This window comes from Hylaeus volcanicus, chromosome 2 (genome assembly GCF_026283585.1).
Source record: "Hylaeus volcanicus isolate JK05 chromosome 2, UHH_iyHylVolc1.0_haploid, whole genome shotgun sequence".
NCBI lineage: Eukaryota > Metazoa > Arthropoda > Insecta > Hymenoptera > Colletidae > Hylaeus > Hylaeus volcanicus.
This window is the reverse complement of record NC_071977.1, coordinates 3,625,167-3,643,193: the sequence shown is the minus strand read 5'-3', so window position 1 is coordinate 3,643,193 and position 18,027 is coordinate 3,625,167. Positions and strand designations below refer to the sequence as shown.

General features: G+C 42.0%; 1 protein-coding gene and 1 long non-coding RNA gene across 7 annotated transcripts in view; one reads left to right on the top strand and one right to left on the bottom strand.

The window, feature by feature from the left end:
• Window positions 1–18,027, bottom strand: part of LOC128884810 (protein trachealess) — a 172,374-nt gene that overhangs the window by 112,164 nt on the left and 42,183 nt on the right. Inside the window, exons 2-3 of the mRNA XM_054138450.1 lie at window positions 17,260–17,292; window positions 3,681–3,728 (exon numbers count right to left, since the gene is read on the bottom strand). Of these exons, the coding sequence (XP_053994425.1) occupies window positions 3,681–3,728; window positions 17,260–17,292 (81 nt within the window). The remainder of the gene's footprint in view (window positions 1–3,680; window positions 3,729–17,259; window positions 17,293–18,027) is intronic.
• The window catches only part of LOC128884817 (uncharacterized), a 107,896-nt gene continuing 104,672 nt past the window's right edge, over window positions 14,804–18,027 (top strand). For all 6 annotated transcript variants that reach the window (XR_008459481.1, XR_008459485.1, XR_008459482.1 and 3 more), the window contains exon 1: window positions 14,804–15,117. This is a non-coding gene — a long non-coding RNA (uncharacterized LOC128884817). The remainder of the gene's footprint in view (window positions 15,118–18,027) is intronic.

Here is an 18,027-nt window from a genome sequence, read left to right as displayed (position 1 = left end):
GGAAAACCCCGACCAATCAGAGCGCGAGTATGCCGGTGGAGCGCTCGTGGTAGCCAATGAGCGCGGCCGCCTAGCGCGTAGCCTTCGCTACCGCGGCCGCTCCAACGGTCTACGCGCGCTCTGATTGGTCGGGGTTTTCGCTTAATATCTCCTTAACGAAGCCCCATCCGACATTTTTGCAAAGGAAATTGTTGTTCAGAATCGTCTCAGCTACCCCCCATTTCCGGCTCCTCCCCGAGTTTTGGGACACCCTGTATATGAACCAATCTATTTACGGTTCTCTTGAGTCTGAGTATGAAATAATGCAAAATTAGCCAGGGAGGATGATCAAAAACTTAAATATTTAGACTTTCTCGTCTGCTTAACGAAGCCCTATCCGACATTTTTGCGAAGGAAATGGTTGTTCAGAATCGTCTCAGCTACCCCCCATTTCCGGCTCCTCCCCGAGTTTTGGGACACCCTGTAGATCTGCTTCGATTTATTTTACCAATAAATAACGAGAATGCGAAACTCTTGAACAAGCATCGTCAATTTATCACGCGATCGAAAACACCGCCAGAATTTTAAACTGCGAAAGACGAAAAACAACAGATCTTGTACAATCTAAAAAGATTGTTATAAGGAACGCAAGGATAATTTTACAGGGGAAGAGACCGTGGAAATTTTGACGAAATCTTCCCAAAGATAAGAGGAACCGCGGTGTCCTTCTGGCTCCGACTATACAACAATACAGGCTGATGAATTATTGTCAACTTCAGAATGGGTTAGGACTTTCCGCAGAAATTTTATATATATCTACAAGGCGGCATCTTCATAACGCGAGCAAAGGTTTTGATAGTCTTGTAGGTTCAGTCCTGAAGAACGTGGCGAGATGGAGAATAAGATACAGTGTGGCAGATGCTTTGTTGCGCACCGTGCCATAGGCGCATGAGTCACGGTTGTATTAATTAAACAAAAACGTTGACGCATAATTCTTTCTTGGGAGCACGCCATTGTTGTATACGATTTTTAATCAATTTTAACTTCACGAGTGCGATACAAACTTCCGTCGAGACTAAAGATGACATTAGTAATTGGCCAATTTGAATGTGAAATTATTTGAGGGTTTCATTGTCATTCGCTATGTTAAACTACATTCATTTTAAGTGTATCTCTTGTACATTTTTTCTTCTATCAAAATCAGAAGGATTATGTCCTGTGTTATGTATTATGAGAAATTTTTGTGTCAATGACTCGAAATAGACTGCATTAGACTGCATTTATTATATTTAATTAAGAATATTTTAAACAGCTTTTTCTTTCTATAGAAAATAGAAAATAGAATTCGGCCAAACATGAGATCCTCGCATTTCATTTCGTCATTAATTTAAATTACACGATAACCTCTACAAATATTACCGTAGGTCTAATCTACCCCACATGCGTTTAACTCACAAAATTACCATACCCTCGTACCCTCTCGTATCTTTCGTATCTAACACTGGCAATCAGAGTCTATCCTTTGCAACCTGTTTCTCGAGCAACGATTCTGTCTACGTATGTACTGTTGAGCACGAAATAATATGTTACGGTACCACTTAGAATTTTTCTTCTCTTAATTCCCAAAGGAGCCTCCGTTTTCGAACGTTTACACCAGAACGTGTCCTTAATTGCTGCGCGAAGGAACGAGTTCTTAGAAAGAAAAGGGACCGCAGGACTAAACAAAGAGTGGGACGGTTAGTTGTGCGCGCAGAGCCCAGGGAGAAATAACGCAGCTCGTGAAATGGCTTAGGAAAGCTGATCTGAAGTCGGATCGGGCCACTGCGAAGGTTCGAGTCTCGCTGGTCGGTTGACCTCGTCGGGTAATAAGAATAAATGTGATTCTATTACGGGTTCAATTGTTACGGCGGTGGATAGGCTCTCCTCGATGCCGAACGAGGGGTAGATGATCGCGGCAGATAAGGAGAGGCCAGGATCATTTCACCTGGACCTCCTGACGCTTTTCTCGGCGCGATAGCAGACGATATCGATATTCCTACGGGCTCGCCGATTGTTTGCGAGATTGTTCCCCGGTCATTGTCGGAATCGTGTCCGATCGTTGGGCTAATCAAATTTGCATCGTCCGTCGAACGCGATCATCATCTCACTGACGCGACGTTTAACCTATCATCTGGCTACTTCAGGGGGAAGAAGGTAATCGCTGGTGAGAGCGTTCCAACGGTACGTGCAAACAGTTTCTCGAGGAGAGTTTCGTTAGAAACGTTCAGCAATTTTCTTTTTAATGCTTTATGGGTATTTGGGAATTAGATTTGTAGTTCTTTTGTTTAGGAATTAATCTTTGGCGCTGGAGGAGAATTCTTATTTGTCTGCGATGACGTTTCGATTGACCCTTTCAGGCCTGAATTATTTCTTTTCTCGTACTGATGTAATTTAATTTTTAGGGTTAACTTGGACTAAAATTTAAAAAATTAAAAAAAAAAAACTCTTATAGCGTAGTTTCCGAGTTGGTCTTTCTTCGAATAAGGATATTCGTCCTGAATATTAGTGTCGGTGATTTTTAAATTTGTGTCCTTATGGACGTCAGGTCTGAAGGGATTAATGTGTTAGCTCTTTTCAAGCTTGGAAATTATATATGTGAGAAACGATGAAAATTATTTTTATTAAAATTGAGTGATCGAAATTTTAGTAACTATTCGTACAGGTCAGAAGAAATTGTTTATTAAAGCATTGTCTATTAAACATTTCATCTTGAAAGGGACTAACACGTTTACTCAAACGTTGGAGTGATTAAAGAATACTTTCGCAAACATATTTACTAATACTATTACTAGCTTGAAAAATAAAGGAAGGTTGTTCGTTCGCGTAGCTTGAAGTACTATATTGGGGTAGCTCGAATAAATTCGATCCATCGAAACAATGGGAGCACAACTCGAATTGAAAGAACGAAATGGAGCAGAAGATAGTGTCTCTCGTATACTTTAAATGTGCTTACAAATAGGAATTATCCGGCACTGTTTCGAATAAAAACAAATGCACACACTTAATTCGAGTAGAAAGAAATGTTTCGTTAAATTCGTTATTAACCCTTAAATGGACAATGTTGTTTTTAAACGACATACTAAACATCACAGATAAAATTGACCTTCTTTTATTTTTTTTGTAATTTTGACAACTAGTTCTTATTTCTGAACGAATTTTGTACTTTTTTTTAATGTTGGCACTATCCAATATTTTTATGCATTGAAAATAAGTTAACGTCAAATGTCACTTTGAAGAAAACTTTTCGGCAAACGTGAAACAAAAATCGTCCATTTAAGGGTTAACGTTCATTTTTATTATGCAGCACTAGCTATTTACATTTTAGTGAATATGCTTATTCGTAAGGGACAGCGTTGTTGATACTTAAATTCGTGCTCAAGAATATTAACGAAGCGACAAATATTTCACGAATTTGTTTCATTCGAAACACCGCCAGAGCAGAGTTCACAAGACGACTTAATCTCTATACCTTAGAGACAAACTATATCAAATAGAAATTTTTGGAAACTTTATACTAAAGTATATCACTTAATCGTTATCAACTAATAGTACACTCGCCCTCGCAGTTCAATATATTAAATTTCTAAGATTAACACTCAACATAGTTTGCCTTCGAGGCGCAGAATTATACAAAGTTTACTCAACATCGTGAACGTACTCACCGTGCGTTGACAGAGGTAGGATTCTCAACGTCGTCCATGGACGGTTTCCTAGAATGAAACCACGAATGAAATTCGTTATTGTTCGCCGGCAGCTGCATAATCGCGGGATATTTATACGTGTTGTATAAATTCGGCGATTGCCACATTCTGCTGTACATTTGCGCGTCCATCACACTTATTTCTCAGTTCCGACCGTTCGGTTCCTCGTTCATTCCCGAACAAACCCGCGGACTCTCACATTTGTTATTCGATCACAATCGAATCTGTGTCAATTCTGTGCGACATTTTTCCGATCACTGCAGGTGTATCGGTATAAAATTACTGCGAGTGTATCAATAAACCATCGCTACGGAAAACTACCCTCTAGCGATATGATCGTGTCACACCGTCTGTTTTGAAAAAGACAATCAGGAGCTTGTTCTGTCACGTGGTTGTGACTATTAAAAGGCTGTCGAAGAGTTCTCTAGATTCACAATTCAAATAAATCTTCGCTCCAAAGTGGAAGACCAATCTTCCATTAATGCACCTCTTGTCACACCTACTCCGAAGGACGAAACCAGAAACCAATTCTATCACTAATCTTTAACATTTTGAAGATCACTGTATCACTATCTCTAACGTTTCATCCCAAAAGACTATCGATGTCTCTCTTGGATGCACAATCCAAACAGATCGTCCAACCAAACTGAAAGGACTCTCTCCCATCGATGTTCTTCGTGCCACAGCGTCTATCTCTAACTCGTTCTGTCGCGATTCACGGGCACCAAAACGTCAACTGGTTAGACGTCCAGAACTTTTCTGTCGAGCACGACGAATCCACCGACACGTGGTCGAGGAACGAGGACGGCGGAGGCACAGCCCCCGTGGCGGATGAAGAGTATCAGAAAGGGAGGAAGAAGAGGACACGAGGCAGCTCGCGACTTTTGACAGGCGCAACACGCACGCGGTCTGAGGGCGTGTGCATAAGTGTCATCGAGTGGAGGCGCGTGGCAGCCTCATGCTCGAGCTGGCCGCGACCATCCCCGTCAAATATCATCCCCACCAAGCTAGATGCGCGCGCGCCCCACGGCCGAGTTTCGCGCGGCACGCTTCCTACCCTCCACGAGCGGGGCTGTTCAACCCCTCGACCAGCATCGCTTTCACGGGCTTTAGAGAGAACGCGTTTCGTTCTTAATTGTGAGTAACGTGGCACTCCTGAGTTCGAGGGTAGAAGGTTGAGGGTTGAGGGTTGTTTTGGACGTGGAACACTGGGCCAGTTTAGTAGGTCGTGGTTTTTCGTTGAGTAGATGTCTAGGAATTTTGAGAGAATCGATAGATTCAGGTTTGACATCTGAATAATTATGTACGTAGCTGTCGAGGGTTTGGGGAAAAAAGGGTTGTGTCGAAGAGCGAGACAAGCGAGACAGGTGTTCTGCAGGCTGTTTCAAAGTGGACATTTTGTAAAATGGAATATCAAAATTAAAAAGATTTATTTTGAGAACGAGGAGGTTTACTAGAACATTCACTTTTAACGGAACCAAAGTATCGATTTTATTTTCTTTAAAGTCCGCGTTCGTAAAGAGTATGGTTAGCGTAATAGTTTTTACGCGAAAATTGCACATGAAATATTCAAATATATTGAGGTATTCGAAGAAACATAACGAAAGATCGAACTTTTTGTGTCAATGTGTTTTTTGATCGAGGCACGCAAAAAGTCGGTACTCCATCTTCATTTGCCTGAGATCAGAAGGGCTACGATGGCAATAAAACGTCCTATCTCGATGGTGGATTGTGTATCTGCCTCTGTGGTACAACGTTGCCCTTATTTCGAACTGAAAGTCCCACTCCACGTCGAAGGGGGGATCATCGATTAAAACCGAATTGGATTATATTCTTAGGGCGTATTGACACTGGCAAATTTATACGACAGAGAAGCGTATCTTCGTCGTCCAAGACCTTACGATAGAAGAACTAAACAAATTTTTTAGGACATTAAGAATGTGATAATTTGAAACTGTTTCAAAACAGATTTCTTATTTCTGAATCATACAGATTCTTCAGTCAACAACAACAAGTTTTCTGATTGTTGTATATCATCGTTATACATATGTGATGAAAACCCAAGGTGAGGATTTGTTTATATTTAACAATCCTGTTCATACGTGAGTACGAACGATCATATTAAGTTTCTGGTTTTTATATATTTCCTTCTATCGTTTCTTTTCCAAAAGGACCCAACACACTTGGCATACTTGGCACAAACGTTCAAACGAAAGACTTTCCAAAGGGACCTGTAGGATTTTTTAATAAAACATAAATGCTGTGCGATGTATCTGATTCTTTCATTTTAAACACTACTACACAGATTAAATCGTTACGCGTAATTAAATTTTATCGTTATTGTTAGTGCCACTGTGTTTACACGGTATTAATTGTTTTGTGTGTTCCATGTGGAAAACTTTCACCGATCCAATAGCGAAGCGTGGATAGATAGCGTCCCATTAGCAAACGAGCGATACTTTTCCTGCGAAAGAAAAAGTGACGCGTAGCCTGGTTACACTACATTTTGTAACGCCTTAACCGGTAACTAGTCCGGTTAGCAGGCATCTAAAGAGCAGTTGAAGCCTAACCGCTTTGACTTCCTTTTACGAAGACGTTTCCTATGCTGCACGATTACAACACGATGATGCTCATTGCCACCGACGTACTTGTGGCATAAGTGCTAATGAGCGGATTCGTTTATTCATTTTGTATCGCTCCCGTTTCTGTGAATCGTTTATGCTCGGACGTTAATCGTTCCCTCGAACGAAGTCTGATCCTTATCGGTGCTAGTCATTATCGAATTAATGTTTTCTTACCTAGCAAATCAACATTATTTTATCTTTGTGTAGCGTAAGTTACTGGAAATAACAAATCCTGTTCTTTCAAATTTTCTTCTTAAATAAAGATGTTTTTTTGTGCATACTTTAGAAATTGCAAAATTTAACATCGTTTAGTGTTTTACTATTTTGGTATTTTTATATAATAAATATAACTAAATATAACTATGAATATAAAAGCACAAGTATATATCATTTGGTGAATTTATATCATTTGGTGAATGGTTGAAAAGAGATATTAGAAAAGTAATAGCCTACAGAATTGTACCTTGAACTCCGAGAACATGAATTGAAAAAACACAATGATTCTCAATTAATAAAATAAACACTAAACGATATTATGTTGGTAATATCGTCAAATATTTTAACAGAAAGTTTAGATGTAAAAATATGTATAACAAAAATCAATTAATATTAAACATAAATATGTAACAATACAGCAAAATTTTAATAGATCGTCGTTAACGAAGTTCTAAATTACATTAACTGGTAATCATCTGAGATATTTACGTCCGCAAAAGCGATATTCGCAAGAAACGTCTGTTTCTCGCGCATGATTAGCAAAATAATCAATTAAGATACATATCGCAGCGACCTTTGTAAACGTAATATACATGTTCCGTTTTTCTATCGTGTACGACGTTATATGATACCAACCGTTGCTCATAATTGCCAATCTACGCTCGCGTTAGCAACTGTTTTTGTAATTATAGAACGGCAGCGGATACATTAGCAAAAATAACAGAATAGAAAAACGTAGAGCGTCGAACAAGTTACTCTGAATCGATTAACGCAAACGAGTAATAACAGGTTCGTCACGTGAACGACATAATTACCTTTCGCTCATTCCACGTCGAGCCGAAGGAGATGTAACCTATCACTCTTAGACATTTAACGTGTACCATCTTATTAGAATATTAATCGAGGATATCCAGTTTTAGCCAGCATTGCTTGAAAGTGTCCTATCGAAATTTGTTCGAAACTAAACTTTACATCGAGTTGAATAGGGTGTAACGTACTAGGTAAAGAAACTTTCCTTTAAATTGTCTGGCATTTATCGGACATGTATGAAAATTTCCCGTAGGATTCAAAGAGTTAGTAATAGACTAACAAGGCTTGTAAGCCTGACACCGTGTACCGAGCCTATCTCGCTCTCTGTAAGCTCAATTGACACTGGACTCCCAAGCTTTTTCCTAAACCACAAAACATCCAAAAACCATACATTCCCTCAAACTTCAACGGTAGAGCATCTCCATATAAATAAACGCACCGCGAGTCTAATTCCCCGTTTCGTCCAAAATTACCCAATAAAACGCTCCCGAATGACAGAGCTCGGAGCCCCGTTGAACCCGACAGGCCATCGACGCCTCGAACAACCCTCCGCAGACGCGTGATCGTCGTCTCATCCGCAACCCCCGAAAATCAGCCGCGAGAACCAAAGACTCCGGCGCGAAGAGTGCCATAAAAATGGATCCGAAGCGGATCGGTTCGCCAGATAAAAACGGCTCGCGGGGTTCAAGAGGGGAGCATTCGTCGCGGTGGCGGCGGCGGGGGGGTTGACGCAAGAAAAAGAAGGCTTAGCCGAGGCGAGGGTTTCAGCTGAGGGCAGAAGTAAGTATCCCGATACCAAATTAAATGATAGGACGGCGTGCGCGCCGCTACCGGAGACTTGTCCTCATTCCAGCGCCATTTTCGGAAAACAGCATTTCATTGCCGCTCCGACTGACATAAAAAAACAAAAAAAGAGAATGAAAAGGAAAGAAAAGCCCTTGATGCAGGGACGTAGATAATCGCGGACAATGCGACACGTATACGGTCGGGTAGTTGGGCAAAAAGTTATTTGTCAATTGATACACGCGTACCCATTTGCCATGAATACCCATAGAACGCGCGCGACGTAAACGGGGTAGTTTTACTCTGATAAAAGCTTTTTCACAGGAAGTTCGACGGAAGCACGAGTCAGACACGTCGTATAGAAGCGCGCGGGCGACTTTAAATCTGACTACGAAACGTAAAATCCCAAGATAAATAATAAATCAAATGTTGAGGACGTTTTCGCTCGAGTTATTCCTTGCTGCAACAGTTCGGTACAACGCCGAGGCCCTACCTAGTGAACCCAGTCTAACCTGGATCTAAGAACGGAACACCAATCATAAGAGAATTTTTACACGATCGCGAAAAACCTTTGACGAACCCGAGAGGATCGGCGAATTGTTTCTAGAAGCACGGTCGCCGCGACACGGAATGCTTTGACTCGATCCGATGGCCGTTCCAGATCGTAGAGGACGCGGATCTCGAAGCTGCGTCGTCAGGTCGATCCGTGCCGTCGATTCGCCACGCATTTTTAACAACGCGAGGCACAAAGCGATCGAAATTGGCTTCACCGCGATACGTGTGCCCCCCGTGGACGTTCTTACGTTAGCCTCGCGTTTCATTTGCGCGTTTTGGATCTCGTCGACCCCCGCGAAACTCACAACCGCCTGCTTGGCAACTTCTGACTCTGCAGTGGTTGCGACACTGGATACGACAATATGACGATACGACTCCAACAGTTTTCATGTCTTTTTAAGCATCTTCCTTAGAAGTTGTAAAGATCATGTACGAAGCACGTGACTTGCAAAACTGAAAGAAAAGCGCATTAATATTAATTCTAAGACCCAGAGAACCAAAACATTCGTATGCTTTTTATTCATATATTAGCGAATAATAGTTTAATAAAATCGATAGAGAATCCATAAGTTCCCTTTTATCGGAGGTATCTGTAGAAAGGCGAAGCTAGAAAATTACTAATACAAGGAACAATCGACAAATCACACTTTCAGTTAATACAACATTTAATGTATCTCTAAATTTTCCTTTACCGAAGTAGTTTTTGGAAGTAGTCCATATAGCATGAGAATCATCGTTACAAGAAGCAATACAAAAATCACACTTTTAGTCGATATGAAATTCGATGTACCTCTAAGTTCTTCTTTATCGAAGTAGCCTATGGGAAGACGAAGCTCGAGATTCGTAATTACAAGAAGTTAAAATATCACGCTTTCACTCGATACGAAACGTACTGGATCGGCAGCATTCGACACGGCGATCGAAAATTCAGTTCACCATTCAAATTCAGATTCCACATTGTCGCACACAATGGTCCGAAAACGATCGCGACCCCTCTCGCGGGGCGTATCGCGTTTTCCATTAAAGGAGAGGCGCAAGAAGAGCGACGAGCCGCGCGCGCGATTATATTAATTAGTGAATACCGTGAACCGGCCGAAAAGAAAATCGCCACGGAGCGAATATATCGACTACGCGACGAAAAAACCGGGAATGCAAAAGCCGGAGGTAAGGGAAGCGGTTTGGCACATTTTTTGAATCGCAGGAATGCCGATACAAGCTATTAGAGGGAGACGCGAGCTTCTTACGCGGAATCGTTAACCTCGACGGCAGCCAATGACGGTAAAAGACGTCGCGGACGAGCTCTGAATTAATGAACGAACGGATGTAAAACTAGCGTGCGGCTAGCTGTCGGAAGAAACGGAAAGCGAACGAAACAATGCCCGTCGCGATATTTTCACGGCTACGACTACGACACGCAAATATAAGTCGTTCTTTCGTGGTTTTTGGTGTAGTAGGTGGATCGTGGTATACCTTTCCTTCGAGATAATCCCATAGGAAATAATCGTGTGGTGTTAAAAGCGAAATTATCCATGGGCATAAACATGAAAAATCAGCTGATTATCTTGAGAAATGTTGAATGTACAAAAAAACCTGTTTCTTGATCGACTTATGGTGGTACAGGTACAAATAATCAAGTTATTTGACGCCCGTTCGTCGTTATACGAACCCATCGACTTCGAGTGGGGTCAGGTTCGGCTCTCAGGCACAGGTATTTACATACTGACCCTGCCCTCGGGGGCTGTAGCATGCGAATATGCAGCTACAGTACGGGTTTGGCGACCCCGGGGTACACTAGCTAGATGGGGGCCAGTGGGCCCCAACAAATGTATACCAAATACGCGACTAACGCAAATGTAATGTACAGAGTTACGATAACGTGAACTAAGCCAAAATTAAGGAGTTACGTAACGCAAGGTAATGTCAAGCAGAATAGAAATAATTGTATCGCGACGTATGGGTTCGATGTAATAATTGAAGTAACAGTTACGCAATTAAAAAAACGAAGCAGGTACTGACCCTCGATATAAATAAAACAAGGACTCGTAAGACTTTTACATACGAAGTTGGCTTGTACCTAACAGTACAGAACCGATGGAGTAAAAATGTAGGATTGTTAGGTAGCGTTAATAAGAGAAAATCTTTAAAGACAGAAAAGAAAGTCAAGCAGAATAGAAATAATTGTATCGTGACGTATGGGTTCGATGTAATAATTGAAGTAACAGTTACGCAATTAAAAAAACGAAGCAGGTACTGATCCTCGATATAAATAAAACAAGGACTGTTGAATTGACTCATAAGACTTTTACATACGAAGTTGGCTTGTACCTAACAGTACAGAACCGATGGAGTAAAAATGTAGGATTGTTAGGTAGCGTTAATAAGAGAAAATCTTTAAAGACAGGAAAGAAAGTAAATGCAGACAACTTGCGCAATGGTACCTCGTTGCCAAGTGAAATCTCTTCTTCTTCATCTTCCTTCTTAGCCAAACAGCACCATGGTACAAAATTGATTCGCTATTACTCGCTAATCTTCAACGCGAAGCTATCCGCGCAAGACGTAGTCGATAAAGATGAATCGAAACTGATACGATGGCGGACAGTGCACCCCGAAGCTAGAGTTAGGAACGATTTCATCGGTTCCTCGCCACAAGGGTCAAGTGCACGAGAGACCCGTACGAGAGGGAAGGAAGATGCATCGGTGAAAAGAGAGAGATTGCCCTGTGTGTGTGTGCAAAAGAACCAACGAACGAGAAGTTTGTACGCGCGCGTGTGCCTTGTGGTCACCCGTGGGGTTTCCCATTCACCCGGTGGCTCGACTCGCCCACTCATTCCTTCATTCATACACGCTGCACGCGATTTGAATCGATAAGCAAACCACGGAAGCGAATCTTTCCTATTGGCCTGCCCGCTGCCGCGTTAACCGCGTCCGTCCTCCGAATTCCCCCCTTTCTCGCGCCAGACGTGTCCTTTCGCGAGAAAGCGACCGTTCCTCGCTTGGACCAACGATAGCGAACTGTTTTGATGGATTACACCGATGAAAGAAATTTAAGTCGCGATACTTGAACGACGCGCCTTTAACTTATAAATGTGCCACTCGTTGATTCCCTTTTTTTTTTATTTAAATTCGATCACAATTTACTTTATCTATTATTCTTTGTTTGGGTAATTCTCTAAATATTTTTAATTACAGTTTATTCATGAGATGAGAACTTTGATATTTTCCTTTGCTTTACGTATCATTGATAAACTTCTCAAGGGTAGGTACGATGTTTACAATTTCTCGAATGGTTCGATAAAAATATTTATTCAGTTATAATTAAATCGAGGATTTTATACATATATTTATCGTATATTATAAAATCATTCGTAAACAAAAATGTGCTCTCCCCAAAAGAACCTTTTCTAATCTCCAGAGGACTCGACGCTTGGACTCAGAAACACTTAAACGCTTCAAACAACCTTGCTCGTTCCGCAATCGTAAATTATCGTCGTCCGTCGCCAAAAATTCCCCCTGCCACTTCAAAAAAGAAATCCCCATATAAATTCCGGATGGAGAGCCCTCGGATCCTCCGTTGCAGCGGGGTACGAGACACCAACGATCGCTGGTTTCCGCAAAGCTGCGGATCGTCAAAGAAGGACGAAGAAGTGGGGGAGGGCAGCCGCGCGAGGACGATCAGAAGCCAACGGCAGGAGCAGAAGAAGAGCAGAGAAGAAAGACGGTCGTCTATCGACGAGGCTGAAGACAGACGCGAAGAGACGAAGAAGAAGCCTCAGTCGAGGACGGCGGAGGTGGAAGAGGTTTCAGGTGGAGGTGGAGGCGAAGGTGGTAGGGTGAAAGGGTGACCGAGGGGGGCTACGACCGGTCGGCTGGACAGACGCATGGACGGACGGGATGGAAAGACAGACAGGACCGGAGACCGCTCATTACGGGCGGCGCATGCGCGAGGAATGCGGCGGCTCTGGTCTCCTCGATACAATAAATATAGGATCGGATCGGATCGGATCGGCAGGCCGAGTCCGAGGAAGACGGAGACACCAGTCGTGGACCATGGAGGAACAAGGATGACCAAGACCAAGAGGGAACAGCTCGCTGGACGCGGTATGGAGAGGGGGCCAACGCTCGGGCGGAAAGTAAGGATGAATCGATGAACGAATCGGCGGACAACAATGCCGAGCGTAGTAACGACATCCAGTTAAATCGAACGCCAGCAAAAAAATACGCTGGTTGTTTAAGAGACGGCTAACCCGGTATGCGTATTCCTGTTTGCGACTTCGATCCGTCCGATCGCGAGCTTCCGGCAAAGAATCGATGATCGCGCCGCGCTCGTCAGGCTCTGTTATTACGTCGCTGTCTCGAGCGACCGCTTTCGGTACGCGACCGATTTCTGCCTCGACGGGCTCTTAACAAGCATAAATCATGGCCGCGATTAGTCCCGCCGATCTGGAAAGTTCGAGACCAGAGAGGGGGTCCAGGGAATCGGTGGCGAAGCGCGGAACCGTTTGTCGAATTGTGCCTGCGAGCGCTGCCGGATCCGGGGGACTTCGAAAGGGGGGCGAAAATCGTTGATGAAGAGCGGAGAATCGCTCGTGGTGACTGAATTTTCACTAACAGAATTTTTTATGATCGAATGGGGAAGGGTTAACTAAACATTGCGAAGGACTCCGTATTTAACCAACAGAAGCAAGCATCCTTTAGAAATAGATCCTTTGGTCAAATTTTCTCAGTCCATTTTGGAAAATACTTTAATAACCTCGCAAGCTAACGTTCCTTACTCGGAATAGATTTCAACGAAATAACGATAGTTCTGAGTTTTCAAATTGACGAAGAATGGCAATCGAAAAATCAGACCATGTACGCGAAGAGAAAAAAACACCTAATCGGGCTCGTTTCAAAAGAAACTATCGATGTAACATGATGAAACATATTCACTCAGTGGTAATATTAATTAAAATTATTAAGCAATAAATCGCCGGTTCGAAAAGAAGTGGGCACACACGGAGCCGTAATCCAGACACGTTTTTTTATTCATTACCGATAATATACCTGAACAACGCTATTAGACCAGCATGGTGGCTCGCGCTGGAAAGTTAAAAGATCGCGATGCACTTGAAAGATGGGCACCCGGTTGAAAATTGTAGGGATCGAACGCGGCCGATGTATTCGCGATATAAACGCTGATCAATCAGCCTGGCCGAACATTTAATCGATAGTTCAATAATTATTAACCTGCCTCCGAAACGAGCCTCCGCAGATTGCCCGCTTTACGAATTCCCGTCCTTAATAGTTTTGTTTCACCACTTATAAATCACCCGTCTCTAACGATCTCTTTCAAAAACAACTCATTAACGACGCGTATAAATTATTTCGATACTTCTCGACGACATTTTTCTTCTTTTTATCGTGAATTACTGCCAGCGTGGAAGATCCCGAACGTTTAAAATAAATGTGCATATTTAAATAATCGACGGACATTTAACTCGGTACTCCTCCCATTGTTACGTGCCGATATTTAACATTTTTGTTTTTTCATCTCGTCGGTGTGTTCGAGATAGTTTTACCATTACCGCGGCCGCGGATAAACATTGTAAAATGTAAATAGTATGTACGCGTTGCATCTTGCGAACGTTATGCGTTAATTATTATGTAATGCGACATAAATATGTTCACGCACCGTGGTAAAGGAAAAGCGGACCAAGTCATATGTAAACATTACTCACTTTTCTATTAAACATTTGATACGACAGATATTCCTTGAAATGGAGCCATGTAAATATTACGAATCCTTAAACTGGATTTAAGCATTTCTTTTGCCATTTTTTCATTTCAAACGCTCTGGAAGCTAAACTGTATCACGAAACAGCTTCGTGCTTCGTCCTCGCGCAATGTTGTCGCTTGGGCGCGGCAAGCAGCTTGGTAGCGCGAGACGCGAGACGGGGTATGACTTGTAAACACCGAATTCTCGCGCGTACCAAGTTGAGGAATATTGACGGTTTTTTTCTACAACTTGCTAACTCCTTGCTAAATCCTTTGTCTTCGAACCTTCTAGAACGTTCGACAAAGTTTACATGCTCGAGCGAGGCACGACCCGCGATCGGTTCTCATCGTACAGCCGTGAACGCGTGATAGTAGTCCGAGCGAATAGTTTAGAGCAGAGTTGCCGTATCGAAGTAAATTGATTGCGAAAAGTGCGTGATAGACAATGACTCATATTCCTCGTTGAATAACCTTATTTTAATTTTAAATTTTCGTCTCTCGTAAATATTAATTAGCCGTTTATTACGTAAATCATAATTCTTTCGCGCGCGCGCGCGCGTGTGTGCTTTCCCTCCAACGAGAACATCATCAACGAACATCATCGCCATTATCGTAGCTGAGTTGTCGCAGCGGCAAGTCGTATACAAATCTTACCGGTGAGTTGTTTTCTCTTAAACGCAATATACTGTATAGTTCAGAAACAGAAATATCAACCCTGTTCAAACCATAAAATAGAACATAAATATTCTAATCGTACTTATACGATAAACTCATAGAAAATGGATATTTCGATTTCTGAAGTCCTAATCCTTAACCAAAAATAAATTTCCAACCGTGAGCCCTCGCACCACGCCACGAATGCTTTAACTTGGTAAAGAGGGTGAATGGAAATTTACAAGATTCAAGAATCGGGCATCACTCGAGGTGTACCCATGTAAACGACCTCAAAGTCCGGGGTAGGGAGTAATTGATGACATCGCGCGAGTCCACGTAATTAACCAAAACTGATCCGACGCTAATTGCGAATATCCGATCGGCGGTAATTAATAACTCTCGCGACGTTATCGCGGTTAGCTTGTGCCATATCTCGCGATCGTTTTGCTCGCTTACGAGACGTCGGTGAATCTCCCTGGTAAAGAGTGCCAGTGTTAATTGGCCAGTGAGATTCCATCGTGAAAAGAACGGCTTCGCATATTATACACCGTCGCTGATCGCGCATATTTTATTCGCCTGTTCGTAATTCATCGGGATCGTCTTTTTATAATTCGTTCATTGAAGTAAATCGTGTTACCGATCGTTCGTCGTAATAAATTGTCATCTGCCAATGTCTTTACTGTACCACTTTGATTACGAGCCGAATCACCCATCCCCATCACGCGGTTCAGAGAAATATTTGTATTTGTTGAATCAATTTTTAAAAAATATCAACTCACAGGGTACGATGAGACGAAACTTCTTTATATTTACAGTTTATTCATCAGATGCTTAGTTTTGAAAATAAAAATTGGAAAGTTCGAACTTCGCAAAAATTGAATCGCAAGAGAAAGTAAATTCACTTCTAAGTTCTCAATTTTTCCAAAAAATTCCGTCTTATCATTTCTTATGAGCTGATATTTTTTTAACATTCATACCCGTACGCCTCTCAGAATTTCCAGCGAAACCGTCTCGTAGTCAAAGGGTTTTATAAAAATATTAGTATCTGCGACAATCCTTTACAAGGATTATTTCGTGGTATTGATATCATGCATAGCAACACAAATTTTGTTTTGTTTATCAATTTTAAATCAAGAATTATTTATCGAGTTATTTATGATATCGTGCATGTCAACACAGATTTTATTTTGTTTATCGATTTTTAATCAAGAATTATTTATCGAGCAACCAAAACTGTATTTGGAATATTTATTCATTCATCTATCTATCTATTTCCATTTTAATAACCGTTTCTAAATAGACCGTCGTTTCGAACGAACCGGGCACCGTATCATTATTTAGAATAGAAAGAGATGAAATCGAAGTCGCGGATAGTCAGAGCGGAGAGAAAGTATTCCGCGAATAGCAAAAAACCGGCATCGACATGTCGCTCGAAAGAAGTGTCGCTAATTTGATGTAGCCGGTGTATACGGCGGATCGTATGGCCGGAGTGGTTTGGTCACTCGCGAGTTGATTTATACCGGTGGGCAAGAACCTCGTGGCAAAGCTCGTTGCCTTGCTCATTGCTTCTGCGACCGCTCCGCTCTGTACTCACTTTGAACAATGGAATTGCGTCGCGACGTCAATCTCTCTGTATTATTCACCTCGCTCCCGTGCTCCTTTATATCCCTAGCTGTTCCCCTTTTCTGCTTCCTTTTCTGCCTTTCTTTTTGCACCTTCGCTCCTTACGTCTCCCTCTTTCTCTACCCCTGTCCCCTAGCCGTCTGCCTTTCTCTGTTCCTCTTCCCGACCGATCCGCTAAAGGGGAATAAATCGAAAGTCGAACGGATGGTTTAAAACGGCGTTAAAACCCCTTCCGCGGCTCCTCTCCGACAGCTAACACCTCCACGCGCATCGGAACGTTACGTTTGCTGGTCTCTCTAATTTCACGGGTATCAGTTCAAGGCTCGCGGGGAATTCGTCGATCCACGCGTGATCTAGATATTTTTCTGATCGTCATCGAAACGAGTCGTTGAATTTCTTTTGAGGATTTTCGTCCTTTCTATTCTAATATCAATCGGTTTAATTCGTCCTAACAACGATGCGAATAGGAATATAGCTGTGGTTTCTTTTTGAAATGAATCGAAATGATTGTATCTTCTTACCTGTCTGTCCAACAGAGAGCGTCATCTCGATACCTGAAACAATCAGAGGAATTTGTATTATTTTTCCATGAAAAAATCATTTCCATTCCTGTGATACTTTTAACAATTATTCTGTTAACAGAGTGATTTCTATTTTTTTTAAACTGTACAATTTTGTCCCTCACTTCTCGTACTTATAAGTTTGTCTAATCACGTATCACTATTCTCTTACTTCGCGAGTATCAACAAAGTTGTAAAATTTTCGTTGATAAATAGCCAGCGTTAATTTGTTACGTCTCACGGTCGTCGCACGTTTCCTTTTACCGCGAAGGACGTATCGCAGCTTACAGGAAAAAGCTTTTATATGAAAGCCCAGCCGTGAATAAGATCGCCGTCGTAAATTGTGCGCGAGGCTAATCTCACGGTTGAACGCGGCCATAGACTTCACTTCGTTTGACTTCGTCCCGCGCAAAACCCTTGACACAGCCTCCTGTCGAACGAATTTGCAGGCTTTTTACTTCGCGAGTTCTTACATCATCATTCTCGATCCTGTGCGAGATCTACAGAATCTGATATCGTCAAACGTACAAAGAACAGAAAAATGAACAATGCCAAAACTGTGAATACTGCGAAAGACACAGTCTTAAATTTTTAATATACCATGTTTAACGAAACATCCCAATGGAGAATTTGACGAAATCATTCTTTAATTTTTAAACAATTGGAGTTTCACTTTAGAGACAAAATTTCTACGTGCTTTTCGTAGGGTTCCATGAGATCCACAATGAA